Source organism: Stegodyphus dumicola, chromosome 1, assembly GCF_044657685.1.
Source record: "Stegodyphus dumicola isolate Sdum_Otavi_A_Nest chromosome 1, ASM4465768v1".
Taxonomy (NCBI): Eukaryota; Metazoa; Arthropoda; class Arachnida; order Araneae; family Eresidae; genus Stegodyphus; species Stegodyphus dumicola.
Window position 1 is genome coordinate 127,768,694 of NC_140768.1, and position 26,939 is coordinate 127,795,632.

The 26,939-nt window shown below is 33.0% G+C and overlaps 1 protein-coding gene across 3 annotated transcripts in view; it reads left to right on the top strand.

Annotated features, from left to right (window-relative positions):
* Positions 1 to 26,939, top strand: part of LOC118204816 (M-phase inducer phosphatase-like) — an 82,922-nt gene that overhangs the window by 29,896 nt on the left and 26,087 nt on the right. The window contains exons 7-10 of one of the 3 annotated variants that reach the window (XM_085820345.1): positions 5,930 to 6,019; positions 9,318 to 9,451; positions 19,975 to 20,092; positions 22,254 to 23,223. In XM_085820345.1, coding sequence (XP_085676471.1) covers positions 5,930 to 6,019; positions 9,318 to 9,451; positions 19,975 to 20,092; positions 22,254 to 22,391 — 480 coding nt within the window. In that variant the 3' untranslated portion in view covers positions 22,392 to 23,223. Of the gene's footprint in view, positions 1 to 5,929; positions 6,020 to 9,317; positions 9,452 to 19,974; positions 20,093 to 22,253; positions 23,224 to 26,939 lie in introns of those variants that run through there. The other 2 variants (XM_085820349.1, XM_085820351.1) reach the window with 2 other exon arrangements.

Genomic DNA, 26,939 nt, shown 5'->3' on the forward strand with positions numbered 1-26,939 from the left:
ATTTGGGGAAGAAATCTTCTGAATTTTTATCTTTAGAGGTTGGCAGTTATGCGCGTGGGGTGTATCATACCCCAACCCTACATAAAAGTGGAATATTCCTAAATTGTGAAACTGAAATTCTGTGCTGCTTTCAGTAGCTGAGTTTCTAGTTATGGTTGACTTTCAGAACCGCTTTTTCTTTGCCTGTGTGTTTCAGAAAAAGATTTATCGGTATTTTGTTGGAACTGGGGTATGACACACCCCACGCGCCTGTCCGTGTAAGTGTTTTTCTGACTGAATATTTAGTTCAGAAATTTATTTCTAGAGAGTAACAGTAAATATTTCTACTCGCAAGTGATTTTAAAGTACTTGACATTAAATTCTTAAAAATTTCTAACTGCATTATGGTAAAAAGAATGAGTCCCTATGAACTGGAGATGCAACGCATGCGAGATTTATTAGAAATATTTGAAAGCGATGAAGATTGCATTTCGGAAACTGAAGATGAAACTAAGAATATTTTCTACAATGTTTTAATTTCGAAAAAGATAAAACATTAATTCCTGATGTTCCTAAAAAAGGAAAAACTGTTCTTATGCTTTATATAATGATCATTATAACATTATATAACGTTCATACTATAGATGATACTATTGGAGAAAATAAAACGTTAGGAATTATATGTTTTAATAATATGACTAAAGGAGCAGTGGATATGGGGGATGAAATGTCAGCCAATTATTCAATTGCCAGAATAACGAGAAGGTAGCCAATAGTAATTTTCTTTCCTGCACTGAATGTTGCTGTAATAAATGCTTGAATTATATTATATTCAACTGCTAATCCACCAACAAGAAACAGAAGTCTGTTTTTGAAGGACTTAGCATTACAATTAATGAAAAAAAGTATTGAACAAAAATCAGAGATTAATACTTTTCCAAGAAATTGACGTACTGCATGCAAAACAAAAGCAGAAGTTTCGATGAAGAATTAAAACGAATACATGAAATTAGAAACAACTAAATATGAAAGATGTGTTAAATTTTTTGCCCTCACGCCAAGGACAGAAGAACGTGAATGCAATGTTTAAAATGTGAAAACATTCTGTGCCAAGAACACATGAATGTATTTCGTTCAATGTGTGAAGAAATAAAAAAAGAATGGTGTATTAGAGATGCAGTGAAACTTAGAGGCATGGTGTTTATTATTTTCATTTATCTTAATTTTAACTCTAAGATTATTTCGGAAATAAATTTTTGAAACCCAATTATTAGTCACTTATTTATAATACACGAGAACACACACACACACACACACAAAAAAAAAAAAAAAAAAAAAATTAGTTTTAAAACTAAATAATACTATTTTTGTATTTTAAATATTGGGGTATGTGATACCCCACGCGCCCATTCTAGTAACTTTTCTTGGTGCGCCTTCCGCCGGGTTAAATCTAAATTTTTGAATATAACAATTTTGACGAATGAATGCTAATTTTAGAGTTCTGTTCAAATTTTCAGTCCAGTTTTAAAAGTTTGCTAGTTTGTTTTTATTTCTCTGAAAATATTAGAAAGACCATCTTAAATTTGGAGTCCTAATTCTTCAAGAAATAATCATAAAATTTCAGTTCTAGAATATTATAATGTAATTTATACAGTCCTTGTCTTAAAAGACATTTGTGAAAAACTGTTGTAGTCAATATAAACCAAAATATTTCTTTTATATATTCATAAAATTCTATTAAAATTAACTGTTTATTTATTATAAAACAATCCAAATTTTCGTATTGTAAAGCAATGGGCAGTCCTCACAAGGCAAATCGGTGTTACTACTTGTTGATGGCTGTGGGGTGCTTAAATACAGTAGCAAATAAAAAACCTCAGTTCCTTATACAAGGTAACTGTCTTTTAACACTGTATGAATATATTAAAGTTATGCATATGCTTTAACTCTTTGAAATCCAGACCCTTCGCTAACCTGTATCCTCAAAATACCAAACCGCCTGAAATACTTTTCCAGTTTCACAGCAATTTCCTCCCTCCCCGTCCATTAACGCAGAAAATAGGTGTGAAGATTTCAAATGACATCCTTTGTACTTTCTAACAAGGATTCCATTAGCCTTTGACCCGTTCTTTGTAAAACTATTCTGAAGGTCAGACCAACAAGCCTTTCTGGCTTTGTTATGATCAGGACTGAGATTTTATTTCCGTTATTTTTATAGGACGGAATAGATTGTTTAAAAATAAATATAATCCTTAAATTTTTAAACTGCACTTTTATTGCTGTTTAAAGCTTAAAAGCACACTGTACCACAAAAGAATCAACAGCGAAACTTCACGATCAACCAAAAGATAAGAAACCTCTTAGGACAAGCTGTCTGCAATAAACTGATACAATGCATTTGGGGAAACTGCACCAGCTACTGCATACCTTAGAGGGAGGGAAGAAAAGATTACAATCTCGTACGTTTTCGGGCGGTTCTAGTTGTTTCAATGTAGGGCCTTGTGGGGCAGATTGGATGTGAAAGAGTTAAGGCCTTAATCATTCTTCAGTGTTACATAATTGAAATAAAAACATAGATACAAAGAAATATGCATTCAGATTAAGACTAATAATTTGTATACTGAAGTTAGGTCTTACAAATTTAGTGAATAAAAATTTTACACTACCTTACAATATTAATTAAAAAAAACTTTTAGATAAAAAAGAAGTCGGATTGAGAGAATATCAAATTTGAGAGTAATTTGTCACAATATATATTTTAGAATCTCTATAAAGATGTTTGTCCGGGAAAAGCTTTTTAAAAACTTCTAAAAAATAATTCAAAATTTTTAACAATAATCAAATTTCTAATTATTGCTGCAGTAATTTTCATTAAACTTCCTTAAATAAAATTATTTAAAAATTCTTTAATTTATGAAATAAAATCATTAAAGTACAAATTTATAATAATTTCAGTCTCATATCTTCATAAAACAGTGCAATTTTTTTTTAATTCAATATCGTAAGGAAAACGTCATTACATATTCAATTCAAAATTGCAAGAATTAATTAATAAATTACCTACTTTAGAGCAATGAAGAAATTTAAATATATATTATTAGCAAAATAATGAAATTAAGTATGCTCTCAAAATTTATAACTGCAAAACCTCTTAAAGAAAATATTGAATTATTAAGCTTTCATTCCCTGCTGATTTTTTTTTTTTTTTTTTTTTCCAAAACAGCACAATCAAAATAACTAATAAACAAAAATACTTGATATGAATTATAATATCCATTGTGAATTTCTCAATTCTGTATCACTGGAGTAATTATAATTTCAGATACTTATATTGAAAGAAAATAATTATTGACCTATATTATAGACAGCCATCATCTGTTAACCATAAATCAAAACATGAAAATATCAAATGGATCAATATTACTTTGAACAGGCAGCTGAAACATGTTTGTGTAAATGTTGAGATTTGACAACCTTGAAATGGATGCTAATGCTTGATTTTCTAAAACATTAAATCACTGATTATTTAGAGAACACTTTTTTTCCTTCTAAATATTGAGGTGTCCGAAATAAATTAAAAACTGAATTAGCTATAAACTGCAGTTGTGATTTCACATTTCATTTCACTGAAAGTTAGAACTTTTCAACATGCAGATAAACAGGTGAATTTAGTAGATAAACGCATCGAGACTCTAAAAACTTTTCCACTGAGGTTCCCAAGACAGGTGAAAATGATCTTGTCAGACTCTTTTTAACTGTATCATTTTTATGGTGCATAGCTACCTGGGATGCATAATGAAGAAAAACTAGCAGTCGTGGTTGAAGGTAACAAGATACGATTTATTTCTCAACGTACAAGTCTTCTTTGCACATCCTCAATCACACGTCATTTTGGGTGCCAGATGCATCTGACAGTTTCATATATTCTACATATCTGGAAACAGTGAATAAAGCAGAGTCAGATACACATGCAGGCAAAACTAGCAGTCGTGGCTGAAGATAACAAATCACACATCACTTTGAGTGCAAGATGCATCTGACAGTTCATATGTCCTATATATCTTGAAACAGTGGATAAAGCAGAATTCTTGGCACATGCCACCAGCAGCAAGCCGAGCAGGAGAAAAGGGTTGCTCTTTAGTAGCAATGATATTTATAGTAAATAGCTTCTTTAATCTGATTGGATGAGAGCCATCTGCATTGCAGCATGATTATGTGAGAAACACGAAACAGATTAATTTGGAAAGATGCAGTCCAGAAAAGTTATGAACAATTTAGAATAGACAGGTGAGAAAGCCTTTTTAAAATGAGAAATTAAAAGGGCTCGCTAAATTAAAATTAGTATTTTTGTTTTCATCTTTCATACCTTGCATATAATATACAAATACAGATGGAGGACAAAATAATAGGAACACCTGTGAAATAATGGAAAATCTTTATTGATAGGGGTTCAAAGGGTGGTCCACCACCCTTTGACTGAAGTACAATGTGGGATAGATGAATGCGATGTGGGATAGATGTATAAAGGTAATGGACAGTATTTAAAGGAATATTAAGCCATTCCTCCTGCAGAGCGGTCTCTGATTCCGAAAGTCGGGATATAAATCTTTAATAATATTCAAGTCTGGAGATTGAGGGGGACCAAGCGAGATGTTCAATTGCATCATCATACTCTTCGAACCATTCTTGAATATACCTAGCAGTGTGGATAAGGGGTGTTGTCATCTTGAAAAAGCGGTTGCTCTCCAGAGAATACAATCTGGGATGACATGATCCCCTAGAATGCTTAGATAGTGATTGGATGTGATCCTCCCATGCAGAATAACAAGTGGCCCAAGACCGCACCAAGATATCTCACCCCATATCATAATGGCACCACCTGCATGCTTCACAGTCGGCAAGAGGCAGCCAGGATGAAACGCTGCTTTGGGCGTTTTCCAGACATAAACGCGTCCTATCATCTGAAATGGGGGGAATGACGATTCATCTGACCATATTACCTGTTGCCACTGCTGTGGGGGCCAGCCTTTGTGATCTCTGCACCACTGGCGTCACTTGAAAGCATTAGCTGCTGTCACCAAGGGTTTACGCATTGGCACTTTGCCATAAATGTTTGCAGCATGAAGTTCCCTTTTGACAGTTTTTGTTGAAATGGGGTCCTGGAGATGACTGTTCATTTCGGATTTTATCTCGGATAACAATTGTTTGTGCTTTCGGCTACTATGCGCTTCAAGACCTGTCTATCCCTATCAGCTAGCTTAGACTTTTGGCCACTGTTGTGCTTTGAAGACGTCGTCTTACCCTCTTTCGTGTATGCTGTCATAACAGCTGATACTATACTCCTTGCATACCCCACAAGGTTTGCTGTTTCCGCAACCGATGCTCCACTTAAACGTGCTCCAAGTATCATTCCTCTTTGGAACTCTGACAGGTCTGACATTTCAGCTTCTCAACAGACAGTTCGATCAAAGCATGCAACGCAGGTGACTGCTGTTGAGAGACTGATACCTTCCTCTTTAGGCTCACTAGGTAGCAGACTTCTGTTGCAGGTGGCGCGGCTGTACTGCAGGCGTGAAATACGTCATAGGTTTTCACAGGTGTTCGCATTATTTTTTCCTCCATCTGTATATATATATATATTATGTGTAATAATTTATATTATATTCTGCAGCGTTTAATAACTTCAATAAATTAAGGATCTGTTATAAAAGTAGTAAAATTTTTGTTCGTTGTTATCTCGGTTAGCCATGAATTTAAAACAAAACTGTTTGCCTGCTGCCAGCAGGTTTAATAAGTAAGTTAAATGTCACAATGATAAAATATTAGTGTTTAATTATATCTAATTTCTGAGCATATCAGCCATTTTTGACACGAGTGCTCAATTTATCAGTCATTAAACCAATTACTATTATGCTTTATATGTATAAAGAAATTCCTTTTATATTCTTAGATTAGCAACTTACTACAAGAACAGGAATCATTTGCTTACAAAATTATTGACTGTCGATACCCATATGAATTTCTAGGAGGACATATTAAAGTAAGCCTTATTTATTCAAGCAAATTTGTTTTATCTTTGTTTTGTATTGTGTATGTCTGCATTAAATTTTAATTTTTAATATTTTTAAAAGCATGTAATATATTGTACTAAGATCTAAATATACTAACTCAAAAAATACTTCTCATGATCATTTAGTAATATTTTTTCTTTACATGCATAAAACACAGGTATGTTTTTCCCCCAAATATTAAAAACCATAAAACATAGGTATGTTTTTTCCTCCAAATATTAAAAACATCTTAATTCTTGATTTTCCATGTTACATTATATTATATTAAATCACCAGACTGTCATCTACTTGTTTGTTAACTATGCAACAGAGTTAATTTCCAGTTTTTAAAATTTTAAGTGTACTTTGTTTATAGAAAACCACATAACTTAATAACAATATGTAAATATCTTAATAGCATCAACACTCATATCATTCAAGTAATTGTAAAATGTTTTTGTCACGCTATTTACCTGCTCCTGGTTAAGATTTTTAAAATGTAACTTTTTAAGTCAAACACAGATGAATGAATTTCCTGTCACTACTTTTCTAATATTTAACAGCACATTATAAATTAGCAAACAATGGTGTGCATTTATTAATGATAATAATTTTCTAGTTTGTTTTAAAGGCATTGCATTTTAGAATTTTAGAATGCATTGCTTTCCTGGGGAAAAGTTTCTTTATAGTTATTGATTATAGAATCACAAATAGGTTTTTTTTTTCCTTAAGTTCTTTTTGACTAAGAATTACATTTTCCCAAAATCAGTAATATCCAAAGGGAAATTCAATCGAAAATTTAAAGCTGACTGGTTTAAATTGACCCTCTTGGTATTTCTATTAAATGGGTGCAAACGTTAGCTTTTGCATTACATTTCTAAAAATACGCTTATTTAAAAAAGTTTAAATATATTTATTTCTTATTTGTTTTGTATTATGTATGATACTTTAAACACATCTGCTTCCAAAGCTTTTTACTTCCTTGTACGAAGTAAAAAGGAAGTATTGTAATCGCCAAAAGTTTCAGGCAGCATATTTCAACGAAAATATTCAATTCGACCGCTTTCGAATGCAATTTAACGATGTTTTTGCATGATATCTGTACGTAAGGACAGAATAAAAGACTATTTTCCTCTAAAAAAATTATAAAACTGCTTTAAAATGAATTCTGAAGAGAATTTTTCGTGGCGTCTGTACGAACGTACGTACGTACATACACATATCGCATAACTCAAAAACGAGTAGCCTCAGAACATTTAAATTTTGTATATAGGACTACTATAACATGTAGATGTGCACCTCGTATTTTGGTTGTAATCGGCCGCGCCAAACGTATATAAATATATTTATATATATATCCACTCTGTTACCCAGCTCAGTGATCTCAGTTTCTATACTCTTATATGTTTGTAAATTGTACATTTTTTGCTTTAAACATGATTGAATTATGTTGTTCTTATCTTCCGGTTAAGGTTTTTATGCCTTTAGTAAATCTGTATGCAATATTTTTAGAATTATCAACAATTTTAAAGTTGTTTAAGTGCCGCTAAGCCTAATAATTTTTTTGATGGCGGCAATTGCTTGCTTACATTTGAAACAGCAGAGTAGTGGATTTGTTGCCAATCTAGAGAAACATAGCTTCGCAACAACAAGGATAACGCTTTCATTTATTATTGCGAATTAAATCATGCTTAATCCTTTCTGGAATTTTTTCGAGGAAATAAGTGTTTAAGATTTACTTAATTTTTTATAATTTAATTTTTAATAATTAGTAATTTTTAATACAGATATTTTGAGTTTTTACGTATTTTTGCCTTGTGGCAAAGTGAGAACTCAATTAATTGAGTGAGAAATACTCAATCGTCTGTGAAAAACTGTTTCTTTTTTGTTTTGTTTGCTTAATTTCTTTTATACATCATTCTAGCTTTATTATAGTATTTGAAAGGACACATGTGGCAATGATTAGATAATTCTTTAAATGATATAAATTTTGTGCATTCTGAGTTATAATATTCTAGTACCATTTATTTGGAAATATCTTTGCCTAGTGCACTTTAATGCGATCTACTAGCGAAAACTCTTTAATAGTTAATGACCAGAAAAAAGTAAATCATAAGTCATAAAGTTATAATATGAGCGAAATATAGTACTGTTAAGTGAACCTAGCACCAGAGTGTTGCTATGGTAAACAAATAGAGTGAATTTTAAAGAATGCATTTATTCTATTGTGGTTTATTTGCTGTCGTCAAAGTAGATTTAATTCAATCCAATAAGTTTAAATGAAATGCAATAAAAATGTGTATAATTTAATATTTCGTACAAGAAAGTCATGTGGTGTACACATCAGATTTTTTTTAATTAGTTTAAACTCAAATTTTTAAAAATTATAAATTTTTTCAAATTTTTCATTTATATCTTAAAAATTCAAATATGCATTAATTACTTTCATTCCAAATATATTAATCTTTCATCAGAGTATGACTTATCTCATTGCTGGTGTATTTCAAGTCTTGGATAATGTTAACTGCTTCAGCAGTTATTTGTCTACCATACGCAAAAATGCTACATAGTTAAATATATAAACATTTAATTCAATTGTTAAATAGTAATACATATTTAGGAAATTAAGAAATATCTTTGAACTATTAGGAAAAATTATAAACTTTTTTTAAACTTAGTTAGGTATAAGTAAATTAAATACATATATACATACAAATACCTTAATATGCATTCTATTTTCCTGTAACCCAAGTAAAATTTTACCAGTATATGAATATTTTTTAAAGTTGATTAGTATGCTTTTCGTATGAGTAATGGTAATTAGGAAACATAGAGGGTTTAATGCCCCCCCCCCAATTAATGTGTAGTCTAGACCAAATATTCAGTACAGAACTAGAACTATGCAGCTGTTGTACAGAAAATTGTAAGCATGTAATAATGAAGCAAATGAGACATTTTGTTATACATTTTGTGCTACAGTCCTTTAAAAAGAGCATTCACTTCCTGCTGTATCCTGCATTAGCTGTACTGTTTTAGTTATCAAATGCTTCTGTATCATATATTGTTTAATAATTTAGAATCAGTGGTATCCATTTGCATGTTTTCTGATACTTGAATTCAGTTTAAAAAAGGAACTCTCTTCATGTTTTTTTTTTATTAAAATTTTTCTTTGATTTAATTTTCCAGTTTTAAAAAATAATAGGCAAAATACTTTTCTTGTATAATGTGTTGTTGAAATACATACATTATGTATGTACCTGTACTGAAATGTGGATTTTTTTATTTTAGAATGCTGTAAATATTTATCATAAAGAGGATGCAGAAACTGAACTTCTGAGTCATTTTTTAAACTCTGGCAAGAAAGAAAAGGGAAGCATTCTCATCTTCTATTGTGAATTTTCTTCAGAACGAGCTCCTAACATGTAAGATAATAGTCGTTTCACATTTTAATGTATTTTGCATATATTGTTCATTAAATTTATGTAAGAATCAGAAATCCAGCTTTGGCGGCTATAAAAAAACAATCATGATTTTAAGTACAGGATTTGTTAAACATCTGCAGTGCAATAGTTTTCCTTGTTAAATATAATTTCATTAATATCATAATTCCAATAAAAGTGTCAGAGTGACGACTCATCTATCTTCCTTTCAAGTTCTCACCAATTTCATTCATCGATCTTAGTTTTTAGACTTTTATTAATTTATATATTTATAGTACAGAATTTAATTTCTGTAATTTGTTAATTGAACTTTTTTGAAGGATTAAGGCTTATATAAAAGTGCATAAGAAACATTTAGCTATTTAACATTAATTTATATACCAAAAAAAAAGGATGACAAATTAACTTTTTATGGGGGGGGAGTTCATTAAGTTGTTCTAAATATTTAATTACTTTCCAAAAATAAAGCATTTTTTGGTTACAGTTAATAACCAAGAAAATGTGCAAATGCTGTAAAAAATTTGTTTATAATATAAGGAATTGAAATTGTTTCTGCTGAATATTCTAAATGTGTAATTTTAGAAGTTAAATGCCCATCTAATATGAAAATTTGCAGTTTTTGTTTGAAAATCAAATTTAGATATTATAAATGATCCTAAAATAAATATGGTATAAAATTTGCATTAAAATGCTGTTCTCAATATTTTTGTTTGTGTTATGAGTTTCATAAGCTGCTCAGTATCTTCTGGCTTTCATACAGTGATTGAAATCTGTAAATAAAAGCCGAATAAAATCTAAATAGATGTTTGTTTCCAATAAATATTATAATCAATCCCATTTAAGAAAATTATAATAATAATTCTTTGTTGATAATAATAGAATACATAATAGAATTCATTTAATTTGCTAAAAATTTTTCATTGCTGAAGCACGAGTGCTAAAATTGTCCCTCTTTATTTATTAACTTTCTGATCAAATGGCTAAAACTGCAAAACACTGATAGTTTTCTTGAATTTTATTCCCGTTTGCTGAATGAGCTGCTGCATGAAATTCTCTTAACTTCCATTCTGTGAAACACAAATGCAGTTGAGATATTTTTAGTCACGTTTGAAGGCATTTTATCCCTAATCAGATAACCGTAGCGTCCTTTGCCATAATTAAATAATCCAGTTTTTACTACTTTTGAAAAGATTTTTTGGTACTTTTCCATTTTGCTGCTGCAAACGATAAAGTCACCAATAATGGTACAACTGATGCCAAACGGAATATCTTCGCTGGTAACCTTTAACGCCTCATTTTCAAAACAAGTCACAGCCATTTCTTACCCGATTGATTGTTTCTTTCAATACTGGCATACAATTACATAGAATATTTACAAAGATAATTAAATTTTATGCCCGAGACCATTCGCGGTAATTAAGTCAATTATGATGCAGTCACATCACTCACCCGAAGGCAAAAGTATAGAAAAGGCAAAATCAAGGGTTAAATTCATCCATTCTAATAAGAATGCATTAGCAAAGTAAAGCACTGCGGTTTTACGTAATTTCTGAGTAAGCTATTCGTATGAATTGAAATAATTCTTGTATTTAAACTCGTATTCCAAATTAAGATTTAACTTGAAATTAATGTAGAGAATTACTGGGAGAATTATATTTTTGTAGCGTAATTTACTTGAAATGAGATCACTTGGGGTCACGTGAAACGAACCACTGAATGAGGATGTTGAACTCTGATAGCATAGTAAATTCTTAAATATAATGTCTTTTTACAAATTTATTGGCTATTTACAAAATTTTAAACCATATTAAAATGTTTATGCCTTCAAAATAAAAAATTCTTAGAACTAACGTTTGCTAACATTTTTTATGTGTATACTGTATGTTGTCGCCAACAAAGTCTGCTTGGCGAGATTTGCAAACGGAAAAGTACCGATTTTTTTCTCTTTCTTTGATTTAATTATAATTTCTGGTGAAATTAATAACAAATTGTATCTTCTTCAGAAAAAGCATTTCATCAATTACAATGTATGTCCAGAAAGTAAGTTCCGTTTGGTAATAAAAGTAAATTGTGTACAGCTACAGAAAAGTTATTTATTGCACAAAATTCAACAACTACTTTTCCACATAACTGCCGAAATATTGCAGGCATTTGTCATAGCGTGGCACAAGTTTTTGTATACCTTTTTCATAGAAATTTGCCGCCTGTGTCTTCAACCAGTTGGAAACAGTTTCTTTCAGCTCGTCGTCGTTGTTGAAGTGTTGACCGCCAAGTAAAGACTTAAGATGTAAGAACAGATGAAAGTCGCTAGGAGCGAGGTCAGGGCTGTACGGAGGATGGTCAAACACGTCCCAGCCAAGAAAAACAACACATTTTGACACCAATCCTCGGCGCTTATTCTGTATTGTGCGGCGCAATTTCCGAAGTGTCTCGCAATAAGCATCTGCTCTGATTGTTTGACCACGCGGTAAGAAATCAATGAGTAAGATGCCTTTCCAGTCCCAGAACACCACGTGCTCTCGAGACTCCACGCTACAACTCGCGATGCACTCGACAACACACAGAGCACAGCTCCCGACTTTTCTGTTCAGTCGTTCCTGGAGCTTAACGCACTCTCTTCACGATGCACTGACCGCGATACACTAAGATACTCTCCGATGCGCTTGACGACCCACTCGGCACTCGCTGCCCGGCTGTCAATTTGATTTACTCTGCACGGACTGACTAACTCGAGACTATCTCACACTGACTCTCCGCATACCAGCAGGCTTTATATAGTTTTTGGCTTGTGTTCGAGAACATTCTGTGCTATTCATTTCAGAAGGTTCTCCATCCGTCCATGATATATTGCCAATTTTCTTGCCAAATGTGGCAACCCTGCCATCCCTTGCCATTTTATGGCAACCTTAAACCTGCTTTGCGGGGAAGCTATCTTACCATGCCTGGACATTTCGTAACAATATTGATCTACTTGAATATTATTTTAAGATGTATTGGGCTCCCTACTCCCCAAAAAGGAAACCTTATACTTCTATGAGTTAACAATCTGAAGACCATTGCTTTAAACATAGTTCTCATTTGTAAAAGATGAAATGCCAGATTTACATTCATAAGCCCTTTGTTGGGAATGGCATCACTAAGCCAACGAATCAAAAGCCAGATAGAGACTGACGTCATGGGACGCCAGAGGAAAACGAACAGTTCCGGTTTAGTTAGCTAAGAACGATGTTTGCATGATGTGGCTAGATAGATATTGTAGCTAGATAAATATTTCATATTTTTTTAACTTGTCTTTATGTGTAAATAAATCTTTTTGCTTAAGTTTCAATGAAGTACTCCATTTATGACAAGATAGCTGTTAATTCATCGGGTAGATGACTTACGAATCCCTTCTGAGCTAGCCATTGTTCGAACGTAACGCCTTACGTAACATAACATTGTGGCGCCAAGACGTGGGGCGCGATAGCAGCTAAAATAAATTGAAAATGGAGCTTACACAGCTGAAAACCGAAAGAAAATGTCTAAGAACTTCCTTTACCACATGTGCAAACAAAATTGATGCAGAACTGAAATCAGATATTCCTGATTTGAAGCTACTTTTGATTCTGGAACAACAGCTTAGAGACAAGTTTAATCGACTTGAAATTTGCCAAAAGGAAGTAACGTCGCTAATACTACAATCTAAAGAAGCTGAAAAGCTATATGAAGAAGATTTTATTTCTTCTGAGCCTTATAGAGATAAATATTTTGAACTGTGTTCTCAAATCGAAAAGCTGTCAAAGAATCCTTTACCTACTGAATTACCAGAGAAGCGCAAATTTAAACTGCCGAAGATCGAACTAAAGAAATTCAACGGCGAAGCAAAAGAATTTTTGACGTTTTGGAGCCAGTTTTCGAAGATCCATGAAGATCCGACGATTCCAGATGAAGATAAATTCCAGTACCTCCTGCAAGCAGTTGTTCCTCAGTCCAAAGCCGCACGGGTAGTGGAGAGCTTTCCGGCAACGGCCTCGAATTATCCGAAAGCAATCGCCCAGCTTCGAGAGAGGTTTGGAAGAGAAGACTTACTTGTGCAGATATACGTCAGAGATCTTCTAAGCATGGTTATGCGTAATGCAAGCAGTGGACGTGTGAAGACGGATCTTCCCACTCTCTACGATGATTTAGAAACCAAGATTAGAGCTTTAGAAAGTCTTGGAAGAACGCAAGAGAAGTATGGTGATTTCTTAACGCCTTTAGTTGAATCCTGCCTGCCCGAAGAAGTATTAATTGCTTGGGAGAGAAACAGAAATTTAAAAGAAGCACCTCAGCCTGATGACCGATGCCTTGAAAATTTGATGAATTTTCTGAAACAAGAAGTGAAAGGAGAAGAGATGGTCGTGTTAGCCTGCACTGGGTTTGGTTCTAATCATATTTCTAAGAAAAAGGATACACTAAATAAAAATTTAGATTTCGCCACCGCAGCTGCGTTAGTAAGTACATCAAATTCTGAGAGCCCAGGTAAGCGCAATTTTAACTGTCTCTTTTGTGAAAAACGGCACCCAACTAAAGAATGTTTTTCTGCTAGAAATATGACATTAGAAGCTAAGAAAAATATATTAATTAAAAGAGGGGCCTGTTTTGGATGTTTCAGATTTGGACACACTTTTAAAACATGTCGAGTAAAAAATTCTTGCATGTACTGTAATAAAAATCACCATTCTTTAATGTGTCCCAATCGCCAAGAAAAAGGCGCAAATGAAAAGTCTAAAAGGGACGTAACTGAAACCAGTACATTAACTAATAACTTTAAAATAGAAAATGTTTATTTAATGACTCTAATAGTTAAAATTAAATTTAAGAATGTTGAGCTTAAAGTACGCACATTACTGGATACAGGTTCTCAGCATTCGTTTGTCAGTAAAAAATTAGTAGAGAATTTAAATTTAAAACAATTAAGGCAAATTAAATTGAAGCATTCGTTATTCGGTGGAAGAGAAACGCGAACGCAGATTCACGATGTTTATAATTTGTTGATTTCGGCATTAGATGAAACTTTCTCCTTTCAAATCGAAGCACTTTCCGAGAGCAAAATTTGTGGCACAGTGCCAAAAGTGAACGATAGTAAAATTATTAATGAACTGAAAAGATAGAGGCGTCAGTTTGTCTGATTTGGGTTCTTCTGATCGTGAGATTGATCTGCTTTTGGAAGCGGATATTGTGGGCACTTTATTTACTAATAAATCTATTCGGTTGGAGTCAGGGTTATTTTTGATTGACACTTGTTTGGGACATGTGTTAACTGGGAAGCATGAGTCATTTGGAGATAGCAATGATGATATTGTTTTGAATGCAATTTCGTTGTATGTTAGTAATTATTCGATAAAAGATTTATGGTCTTTAGAATCCATAGGTATTTCAGATCCCATTGAAAATAACAGAAAGAATTTAGAACATTCCAGAGTTTTGGAAGAGTTTAAAAATAATATGAAAATTCTTTCGGACGGTAGATATGAACTTTGTTTACCTTTTAAATCTGATGTGGCCGATTTGCCGACAAATAAAGATTTAACTTGGAAGCGGCATAAAAGGATGTGCCAGCGAGCACAAGATAAAGCATTTTTAGAAGAATATACTACGATTTTCCGGGAATGGGAGAAATTGAATATAATTGAAAAGGTAACTGATAATATTGAGACGGGACATTTTTTACCTCATCGGCCAGTAATTAAGGACAGTACCACTACAAAAATCAGACCTGTCTTTGACGCGTCAGCCCGAGAAAGTGGTAAATGCTCTTTGAATGACCTTTTGTATAAGGGTCCGAACTTACTAGAAATAATTCCAGAGATACTTGATAGGTTTCGAATTCATCCAATAGGATTATCTTCAGATATTGAGAAAGCATTTCTGATGTTAAGTATAGCCCCTCAACATAGAGATTTCTTGCGGTTATTTTATCCGTCCGAGAGTGAACAGATTGTTTACAGACATCGCAGAGTAGTATTTGGGTTAAAGTCGAGTCCATTTTTATTGGCAGCCTCAATTACACATTTATTAGATAATGTACCATCTGAATTTGATGCTATAGCACAAAAACTGAAACATTCTTTTTACGTAGATAATTGTGTTTCTGGTGTTGCAAATATTGAGGAGCAGGAAGATTTTATTGTAAATGCAAAAGATATTTTGTCACGGGGTTGCTTTAATTTAAGAAACTGGGAGAGTAATGTAAAATGTAAGTATGTTTTTAATAGTACTGGTGTCACGAAAGTATTGGGAATTTTGTGGGATCTTGATAAGGACACTCTTAAGTGTAATTTAAACTTTAATCTTGTAAGTGAAGATCAGAATTTTACTAAGAGAATCATTTTAGCTACAGTTCACAAAATATTTGATCCAATAGGTCTGTTGAGTCCTGCAATCTTACCACCTAAGCTTTTACTGCAGGAAACGTGGAATTTAAATCTAAAATGGGATACTCCCTTACCAGGTAGTATTCAAATGTCTTTTAAAAGATGGTTTAGAGAAATAGATGCATTAAAAGATATCGAAATCTCACGTTATGTTGAAATAAATGATTCCACTGAAATGCATGTTTTCGTAGATGCGTGCAAAGAGGCATATGCCACCTGTATTTTTTTTAGAACGAGAACCTCTCAAGGGGTAAAAATTTACTTTGTTAGAGCAAAAACCAGAGTTGCACCTTTGAAGAAAGTAACGATCCCTAGGTTAGAGTTAATGGCTTGCTGCATTGGTGCCAGGTTGGCATATTCAGTGAAGCAGGCTTTAAATGCCCATGAGATTAAAACAATATTTTGGAGCGACTCTAGGGTAGCTTTATACTGGTTAAAAGAACGTGGTGATTGGACAGTTTTTGTCTCGAACAGAGTAAAAGAAATAAATAATCTGTTTCCTAATAATGAATGGCGACATGTGCCAGGGAAAATGAATCCCGCTGATCTGATTTCGCGAGGGTGTTCCCCTAAGAAATTGTTAGAATCCTACTGGTGGAAAGGCCCGGCATGGTTGTTGCAAGCAAGAGACAACTGGTCTGACACCGAAATATTGATAACGGAAACACCCGAAATAACACTTGAAAGGTGAAAGGTTAGGTTATGTAATATTAATTTGTTGGAAGAGAGAGTCCCGTGGTATGCCATTAAATTCTCAAATTTCCATTCAATAGTTAGAATGGTTGCATGGATATTGAGATTTATCAGTAATGTAAGATCGCATCATGATACTAGACGGGGGGGAGAACTTCTAACGCAGGAGATTGAAAATGCTGAAATTCTGCTTATTCGTAATGTGCAAGCTCAATTTTTTCCTAGTGAAACCTCTTTTCGGAACTTGTGTGTTTTCAAAGATGCGAACGGAATTATCAGAGTTAAAACTCGAATTACTGAACGCATAGATAAGCCTTTCTTCATTTCACCTATTATTCTTCCTGATAAATGTATCTTTACTCAAAGACTGATTGAATATTTTCACCGAGAAAACTGTCATGCTGGAACCCAGATATTACTAAGCATATTGCGTGAAAAGTACTTTATTACAAGAGGAAGAAGAGCGATACGTAGTGTTCTGAAGGACTGTATTAAATGTCGACGATACAAAACTGAATCTCTCATCACTGAACCAGTTTCCTTACCTGCTGATAGAGTGGAAAATGCTGCAGCTTTCGAAGTAGTTGGTATTGACTTAGCAGGTCCCCTATTTGTAAAACGTGGGGACAAAGTATAGATGGTTCTCTACACGTGTGCTCTTTATAGAGCAATTCATTTAGAGTTAATAACGTCGCTTTCCACTGATGCTTTTTTGTTATTATTTAGACGTTTTGTTGCTAGAAGAGGAAGACCTAGAGTGGTTTATACAGACAACGGTACAAACTTTAGGGGAGCTTATAATAATTTTTTAGAAATTGATTGGAGTAAAATAACTCGACAAACAGAAATACAGAAGATCGAATGGAAATTCATTCCCCCCACTGCTGCCTGGTGGGGCGGATGGTGGGAAAGACTTGTTCGAGTAGTCAAAGAACTTCTTAGGAGAACATTGCGCAGAGCTGTTCTTACCTATGAAGAACTGGAAACAGTTATGTGCGAATGTGAAAGGGTAGTAAATTCGCGACCCTTGACATATTTATCCGAAGATACAGAAGACTTAGTTTCACTTACACCTGCCATGTTTCTGACCGATAGATCCAATTTAGATGTAACTGATATAGACACAGTAGACACCAATCATCTCAGGAAAAGAATCAGATTTCGTGCAAAATTAATGGAAGATCTCCGAGTACGTTTTCGAAAGGAATATTTAGGACTACTTATTCAGAAACGACAGCAAAATTCACACTTTCTAAATATTCGAGTGAATGACGTTGTGTTGATAGGAGATGATATCAAAAAGAGATTGAATTGGCCTTTAGCCAGGGTTACGGAACTGATTCCAGGAAAGGACGGTAAAGTGAGAACAGTTAGATTAAGAACGCAAACTAACAATTTAGTACGTCCGATACAACGAGTGTTTCCCCTAGAAATCCAAGATGATGATTTGTCAGGTTCATGTCATCCAAGTGATCCTCAAAAACATCAATCTGCTGTAAAGTATTCAGATTCTCATTGTGGAGACGACATGAGTACCTCTCATCATTCAGAAATTTCTGGGTCACCCCGATCTCCGGACTCAACTGATGTTTCTGATGTATGTGATAGTTCTAAGACTATAAAGACACGAGCTGGTAGAACTGTTAAGATGCCACTTAGACTGAACTTGGTAGACTTGAATGTTTTGAGTAGCTATCCAGCAACTCAAAGGGGGGAGGATGTTGGGAATGGCATCACTAAGCCAACGAATCAAAAGCCAGATAGAGACTGACGTCATGGGACGCCAGAGGAAAACGAACAGTTCCGGTTTAGTTAGCTAAGAACGATGTTTGCATGATGTAGCTAGATAGATATTGTAGCTAGATAAATATTTCATATTCTTTTAACTTGTCTTTATGTGTAAATAAATCTTTTTGCTTAAGTTTCAATGAAGTACTCCATTTATGACAAGATTGCTGTTAATTCATCGGGTAGATGACTTACGAATCCCTTCTGAGCTAGCCATTGTTCGAACGTAACGCCTTACGTAACATAACACCCTTTATAAAATTCCTTGTAAATCTGATCTTGCCTATATAAGACAAAATCTGCAGTCTCTTAAAATTCAGGGGGAAAGAACACATTATTTATATAAAGTAAGGGGTCTTTGACTGCTTTACTATACTTGGGGTAAAAACCAAAATTTTAATTTCTTGGAAGCCAAAGTTGTTGATTATATTTTGTTTTGATTTGAGTTTCTTAAGGAGTTTCGGGGATCTTTTTGCATAACAATCTGGTTAATGATGTAGCTTCTACTTCATTCAGAGGTGTAGAAAAACTTATTCCAAGCCCCGCATTTCTTCATTCTGCCTCATATTTCAACTTCCATATAAAACACTGTAACTTTTGCTTTATTTGTTATAACAACATGGCTGTCAACTGTACCAGTTTTATCAGGGACTCCCAGTTTGTTTTGTTTTCCAACTTATTAGATTTTAATTCTTAGCCTTTATTAAAGAAATTATTGCCTAGCAATAAATAATGCTTAAGTTATGCAAATTATATCCCCTTACATTACTTATTCACACAATAATATGTACAATTAATTGTTAATTTTATTTTATCTGTTTAAAAGTGCTTAAATTAGTTAAAGCTGTCTTTTCCTACTTGATTTTATCTGTATAAAAGAAGAAAATAACAAAATGAAATTAATCAAAGATCGTAAAGTTCAGAATATCTAATTAAATTTTAATATTAGTATGTTTTATATCAGAATCAGAAAAAAATAAACAGTTGAATAACCTGAATCATATAAAACAAATTTAAGTCAATTTGTTCTTTTGAAATGTTCCTGGTGCATAACACAAAGACCTCCGAGGAACACCCTGTTTGTTATGCCAGAATTTCTCAGTTGTTAGTCTTTCAAGTTTGGCAGTTATGTAACAATGATGCTTTGACAATATTAGACTCATTCCATTAAATCTGCATTCAGCAATATTTTTCTCTTTATCTGTGTAAATTTTTATTCTGAAATACTTTATTTTAAACTGCACAAAGTTGTTTTCCTCAGATATTCGTTTATTTGGAACTCTTTCTATCATTGTTTTTATTTATGAATTTTTTTCTTTTTAATTGCCTTAAAATTTAAGATAATTTATTATTCATTTAAGATCATTTCTATTCATTCATGTATTTGTATAAGATTATTTGTTGTTTATGAAAACTTCTCAGGAATAAAGATTTATTTGAACTATACACAGATCCTTGTAAAATGCAATGTGGAGGTTTCCATGAAAACAAGCTCTTTTACTGATTCTCGTAAAAGTTGTATAGCTGTGTAAAAGCTTGTGTTATGGATAATATAATGATGATAAAGTGAAATTTTTATTTTTGACTTTACATTTATATGTGTTAAGAAATCTTACTTTTTCCTACCAGGATCCGGTTTTTGAGAGGAAAAGACAGAGATATAAACAAAGATTGTTATCCATTTTTATATTATCCTGAATTATATCTCATAGAAGGGGGTTACAAAGCTTTTTATTCAAGTTTTAAGGTAATTAAATGTATTATTCTATATATTTCTACTTTTATGAAGAAACACAAGAAAATTTAAGATTAATCACAATTATTTTTTAATCTAAAAAGAATTTAGTACCTGTTTAAGATAGGAGTTTAATAGTTTTCACTATTTTAAGCTGCTATACTCTTGAGGAAATGTGATTGTTTTAGACTAAGAATTTAATGACTTGAAAAAATTATCATTTTTACTGGTATTTAAAAGGAGTGTAGATTTTAATATCTTATTGTAAACAATGAAAATTATACTCTTCTTGTAAAATAGATTTGAAAATTGAAGGCATAAGATATATTTTGCAGCCTTTCTTTTAAAAGTTAAACAAATTAAAGAAAACTGCTTAAAAGAAGAGAAATAAGCATGAAATATTTCATTCATTTAAATGTACCAAAATTAAGCAAGATTTTTGTTGTTTTCTCTGTGTTCATTTTAGCTTTGTTAAGCCAGATGGATTATTTATTATTTTTTAAATGTACTTCTGCAGATTAATAAAAATACAGTAAAATTCCAACTATCTATATTCCAGGTATTCAAAAACTAAATTTTCTGGTTCACAGAGTTCATCACTTAAATGTACTTTTCTTTTTGTATTTTTGGACAGTTTTGTATACCCTGATATGGTTTATGATATTAATTTTTGTATCATTCACCAATAAACATATATAACCTTTCTTGAAATGGTCTTTATTAACCTCCAATTTTTCTGTTGTTCCATTGTAAACAAACTTTACTTTTTTTTAATGGCTTGTTATTTACCCCCAGTTGCTTGGAAATTGTTTGTATATTATACTGGATATGTCTATTTGTATTCAATACTACTCATATTCAATACATAAGTTATATGTAATATTAGTCATATTCAGATATACTTGAGCTTCTATTCAAATTATCTATTAAATATATTGAGTTTCTATTCAAATAATCTATATACGGGGTGGTCATAAAAAACTTTTCCGATATATGAACCCCTAGCGGCCTATCTGCCTAACAAATAGAAATGAAATTTTAGATATTATTTGAATATATGCACTCACGATTGTGGTGATTTGAAATACTAGAACTCTCACGATTACAGTTATGTAAAAAATTTCAAAATTTTAAAGTGGCAACACCCCTTTTTTCTTGCACAAACTTGATTGGTAAATTCAAAAATCATAAATGGTGTCAGAACGATGCACATATGATGCAAATTGCTGACGTGAAACATTTACAAAGAAGAGCATTGTGAACGGACCAGTGACAGTACAAAAGAAAAGAGGGACAAACTTTATTGGAGTTACTAGTTTTCAATGTGTACAGTGCTTCAAGATAGAATATACTTCCGTAATTTTGCAGTTTCGTGAAACCTTGATCCCTCGACCACACTCCATTATGTTTCTTGTCCCGGGATTATCTGAAATCTAAAGTGCTGTTCAGACTGTGGTTTATCTGAGCTAACAGAGTCAGTTTCATCTGTGCTCTAGCTCAGTTATACCTGCAGTTCAGATTTTTCAGCTCTCTGCTCTATGGGGAAAAACTTGTTTTGGAGATGAGTCTACTATGTCAGATGTCTCCATTAGCTCAGATAAACTCCGCTCTGAATGGCTCTTAAAGTGTACACATCAAATCCAAGCGATTGGGTCTGAATTGAAAGATGCCATAAAACGTGAAGTTATGCAAATTCCTCCTTTTAATAATTATTGTCAACAGTCTCCCACATGCAATCTTTTATCATCTGCAAAGGGAGGCACATTGAAAACTAATTCCAGTGTGCAGGCTCTCAATGCTCTTTGCAAATGTTTTATACAGGCAATTTTCATCATACATGTATCATTCCAATTCCAATTACGGTTTTTCAATGCACTGATAAACCTGCGCAGGAAAAATAGGGTGTTTCTATTTGAAAATTTTGAAATTTCTTCCCTGTAACCATAACTTTCAGGTCTCTGTTGTTTTAAATCATCAGAATCTCGAATGCATACCTTCAAATCTGAAATCGTATCTGAAATTTCATTTCTATTGGTTCAGGAGATTGGCCATTAGGGGTTCATACATCGGAGAAGTTTTTTTACCAGCCTCTATAATATTACTAATTCAAATACATTATACTTTACTGCATTCAGTATTACAATATCTATATTTTGATATTATCTTTAAATAGGGATTGTGTGATCCACAAGAATATAAGACAATGCTAGATAAAGACTGTACTCACGATCTGAGTTTCTATAGATCAAGATGCAAGTCCTACAGTCGTAAATCAAAGCGAAGAAGAGTTCGATCATCGTTGATATTTTAAGGTCTGACTGAAGTTAGCGTTTGCTTTAAACATTTGATATATTTCTAGGTTCACGCATATTACATTCTGGAGATTCTGCAGGTGTGTGTGTGTTAGAATGAAATTTTCATACGTCTTGTAGATGGGTTTCTAGTGATAAATTTGACAACTTTGACAAAATCTTGCGCATTTTGAAAATTGCTGGTGGTTGCAAAAAGTTTTGAAATTGCCATTGATGAAAGTGTGTTGTACCTTAATGAAAGTAATCTAGACTGATTTTATGTAATTTATAATATCTTTAGATTGTTATATTTTTTCTTATCATTGACTGTTGTAAAAATAATTTGGATATTTAAAAAAAAATTTTAAATGTGGGGAATAATAAATGTCATGTAAATTGGGAATTGTAAAATTATTACCAAAAATTGTTCAATAACATCAATAAGTATTAACAAATTGAATTCATTTGATTAAAAATATAATCCTTGATGTTGTTTTTTTAAGTATTAATTGCAAATTTCTTCAAAAGTATCATCCTGAATGTAAATAATATGATCTTGTGAGAAAGTTGATTTAAAATTTTCGACTAGAAGCATAATAACAAATGGATTTTGACTATCCAGTAAATGGTGACTTTGTGAATATCTCACCATTTATATCTGCTGTACAAAATTAAGATTGTTGTAAATAATATGATGCATGTTATGTGCAATTCTTTTATAAAATGTCAACTTTTCCCTGAAGTTTTGTAAAGCAGATGTTTGGTGTTTAAATGTTATACAATGTCTGAAGTTTTCAAATTACTACACTGCCATTTATTTTTTTGAAAATAAACTGTTTTTTATTATTATTATTATTATTATTATTATTATTATTGTGTTTTCTTTTGGGGGGAGGAAAAACCTAACATTAAAAATATCTGATTGCTGTGATGTTGACCATTGAAAATACAGTATTGCCTGTACATCTGTAAAAATTTCCTTCTGGTCATATTTCTATATAATTAAAATTAAGGGATAAAAGACATTTTGGTTAGCTTATGTAGTTACTCTTGTGTAGTTATTAATGCTTCTTGATATTGCTATTCTTGAAATTAATTTTAGTTGCATAGTATTCAAAATGAAAATGCTTGCCCAGTGTACATATTTTCTCCAAAGAAGTATATCATTTTTTGCTGTTTGTTTAGATATCTCATAATTGCAATTAATAAAATCAAATGCCATGTTTATCATCACTTTTCTAAAATGTGCTAAGCTACTTTTTTAGCGGATGATTTTAACAGCTGCACACCTCTAATAATAATATTATGTCAAAAACGTCTTTAGAGGGTGCCCACAGGGGTCATGCCTTGGACCAACCCTGTGGAATATAGTGGCAAACTCGGCATTTCGTCAGTTCGAGAGCGTAGAATACGCTCGAATCATAGCCTATGCAGACGATTTTATGCTAGTTGTGGCAGGAAGGAGTAACCTCGAAATGAGATCTCAGTACTGTCTTGATGTGTTCGCCCAATGCTCCAGAGCGCATAAGCTTCAGATTTCGGCAGAGAAAACTATAAAGCTTTGCTCATAGGACGCAGCAGGCGGCTTAGACGCAATCCAAGCATTAAATTCCATGGGATACCAGTAAAATGTTTCCTCCAATTGAAATATCTTGGGCTATTATTCGACAACAGACTTTCTTGGATGCCACATGTCAGGAATCTTAAGACTCGAATTAGCATCCTAAGCAACAACATGAGACGCATGACTTCACATAAATGGGGTATCTTATCTATGCTACTAAAAATTTGGCATAGAACCATTACAGAAAGAGTAATAACTTACGGAGCAGCAATCTGGGGTGTTGAACTTACCTCTCATTATGAGAAGATCCCTGCTCTCTATTCAGAGACAGCTTTTACTTCAAGTATTTACTTCAGGGCCTACCGTACCACATCAACACTAGCCCTACAACAACTGGCAGGAATTCCTCCCCTAGATTTGATAGTAGAAAGGGAGGCAGCTGTCGTAAGGGTTACCAGGCTGGGTCAAACTTCCGCACTCTGGGGTCATAGTTATCACTACTCGAACTATGAGGAGCGAAACAACTGCAATAACTTTCATCCAGCAGCTTTTAATCTTACCGACGGTATCGGCATAAACAACCAACCAATTCAGAGAAAAAGTAATAACCTTTTCACAGATGGCTCCAAAACTGAGAACTGCACGGGCAGCACCTTCTGTAGATTTGAAAATGGAGTTGTAACATTCGAGTGGAAAAGGAAACTAGGCTTGAACAACTCGGTATACCAAGCAGAGCTTCTAGCTATCAGTGCCGCAATTAGATATGCAAACACATGTCAATTCTCCATACTCAGTGATTCAGCATCAAGTCTGCCGGCTATCGTAAGTCAAACAGCTGGAGTCCTTTGGTATATCGAATTCAGAAACAGCTTCTGACAATGCTATTTCTCAAAGACCCACTTCAAAATGGGTTCCCGCTCACACAAGGGTTCGAGGCAATGAAGCCACTCACCTACTGGCCAAGCAGACAGCCAACTGCACATATATATTAGAAAGACCAACTAAACTTCCTTGGTCTCATATTAAACGAACAACTTTGACAAGTCTGCTACAAAATTGGCAAAGTAGATAGACAGAGGCAGAGGTAGGACGAAGGACATTTCGCTTGCTGCCAAAAGTTAACATGGAAATAAAGACCCACTGTGCTAGCCTAACACAGTTCTTGACAGGTCATGGACCATTCCCAGTATACCTGAACAAATTCAGACTTGGGGATACTCCTTTCTGCGAATGCGGAGAGGAAGGCAAAACGGACCATTATTACTTCCATTGTGTGCATACTAGAACTTGGCACGGGAAGAAACCAGCGGACTGTGCCTGGGCAATGTGGGCGTCTAACACACTCAAAAACAGAGTATCCCTTGATAAAATGGAGAAAATCTCAAGACACTGCCTAAGCAGAAACAACCATGAATAATATGTTTCAAATGTTCAGAACTTAAAGCAGATAACCAGAATAATGCTTAGTGTCTGCAGTTGTCAAACTGTTATTAATATGTAATATTCAACCTTGTTACTTTGGAGTCTTCCCCGCCATGATGGTATATAATTCCGTTTGGTTCATGTCCGTGGTCGGAAGCCATCATAGCGGTGCACTCACTCACTCACTTGAATATAGCTGAGCAAGCTACTCATATACTACACCTAATTTTTGTCTTTCATCATTTTCATCTGTTTTACAACCATAGAACAATTGCCTATACTGTATTTTAATGCAAGTTTGTACTGTATTTAACTAATATTATTATTTAGTATAAATTCTTGGACACTTTTCCAATAAGTTTTTTAATTAACTTATAACTTCTCACCACTTGCTTTTCGACCATACATTCTACGATGAATATTATTCAAGTTTTTTCTTAATTCCTAATTTCTTTCTTCTTTTTTTTTTTTTTTTTTTTTTTTTTTTTTTTTTTTTATTTATGTCTTAATTCTTTTGTTCCTTGAACACATAGCAATGGCAAATATTTTGCATTTGTAATCACGTAAGTCTTAATTATATACATAAAAGATGAAAACGATCAAAGTGTAAATAATTGAAAAATTACATAATTAAATTTAAGCTTTTAGTGCTTAGGGTGTGTCTACCTACGTTTCATTCCACTTTTGACAGGCAATATCCCAGGGAGTGGAATCTGAATTCCTTGTGCTTTTTTAGCGATAAAGTCTTGGATACGAAACCAATTCCAACTGTTTGAACATCTACCTTGATTAATTACTGTACTCTCTGGAATGGCTATATAGAAGTGAACAAAGTTTAAATTCATTGCTCATCTCTCGTATTAAACAAATTTTGCTATTCTTTTGGAAAGGAGGGGAGAAGGTGATCTAGTAAATCAAAACCTGTTTTATTTTTTCATGTGGTAAATCTGACATTAAGTAAGAGGTTGTTAAATCAAGGGTCTTCTGTTTTGAATAGAGCAGTAAATAAATGATTTTTGTATATGCCATATAAAGTGCTATTTGTATCTTAAGTAGGCAATATATATTTTGTCCATATTAGACCTTATGAATACAAACTAATTATGGTCTAAAAGTAGACACAAGTATAATAAATTTTGCAAATATATTGCATGACTGTAAGGAACATGTATAATTTAATAAAAAAATCAGAAAAATGACAGCAGCATTTTTATTTATTTACATATATGTGTGTGAAGCTAGTACTCAGCATTCATTTAATTTGTAGATGAGAAATTTCATGCATTTTAAGTCAAACTACAGATTTATTTCAGTAGAACATTTTATCAGTAGTAGGTGTAAAATTTATGCATTTCAGGGCAAAATTAAGTTTTTGTTTATTAGTTTTGCCAATATGTATTGTTTTAAAACCATTCTATGTTTTGAGATTGTAAATTTATGAATTATGTAAATTGCTAGTTATCAGTAATTTACATATTGTAAATATATATATATATAATAAGATTTTTTTAAAAGCTTTGTCATGATTTTAATTTCAGAATAATTTTCTTCACTCAATTTTAATGAGATTTTTTGTCTGAAT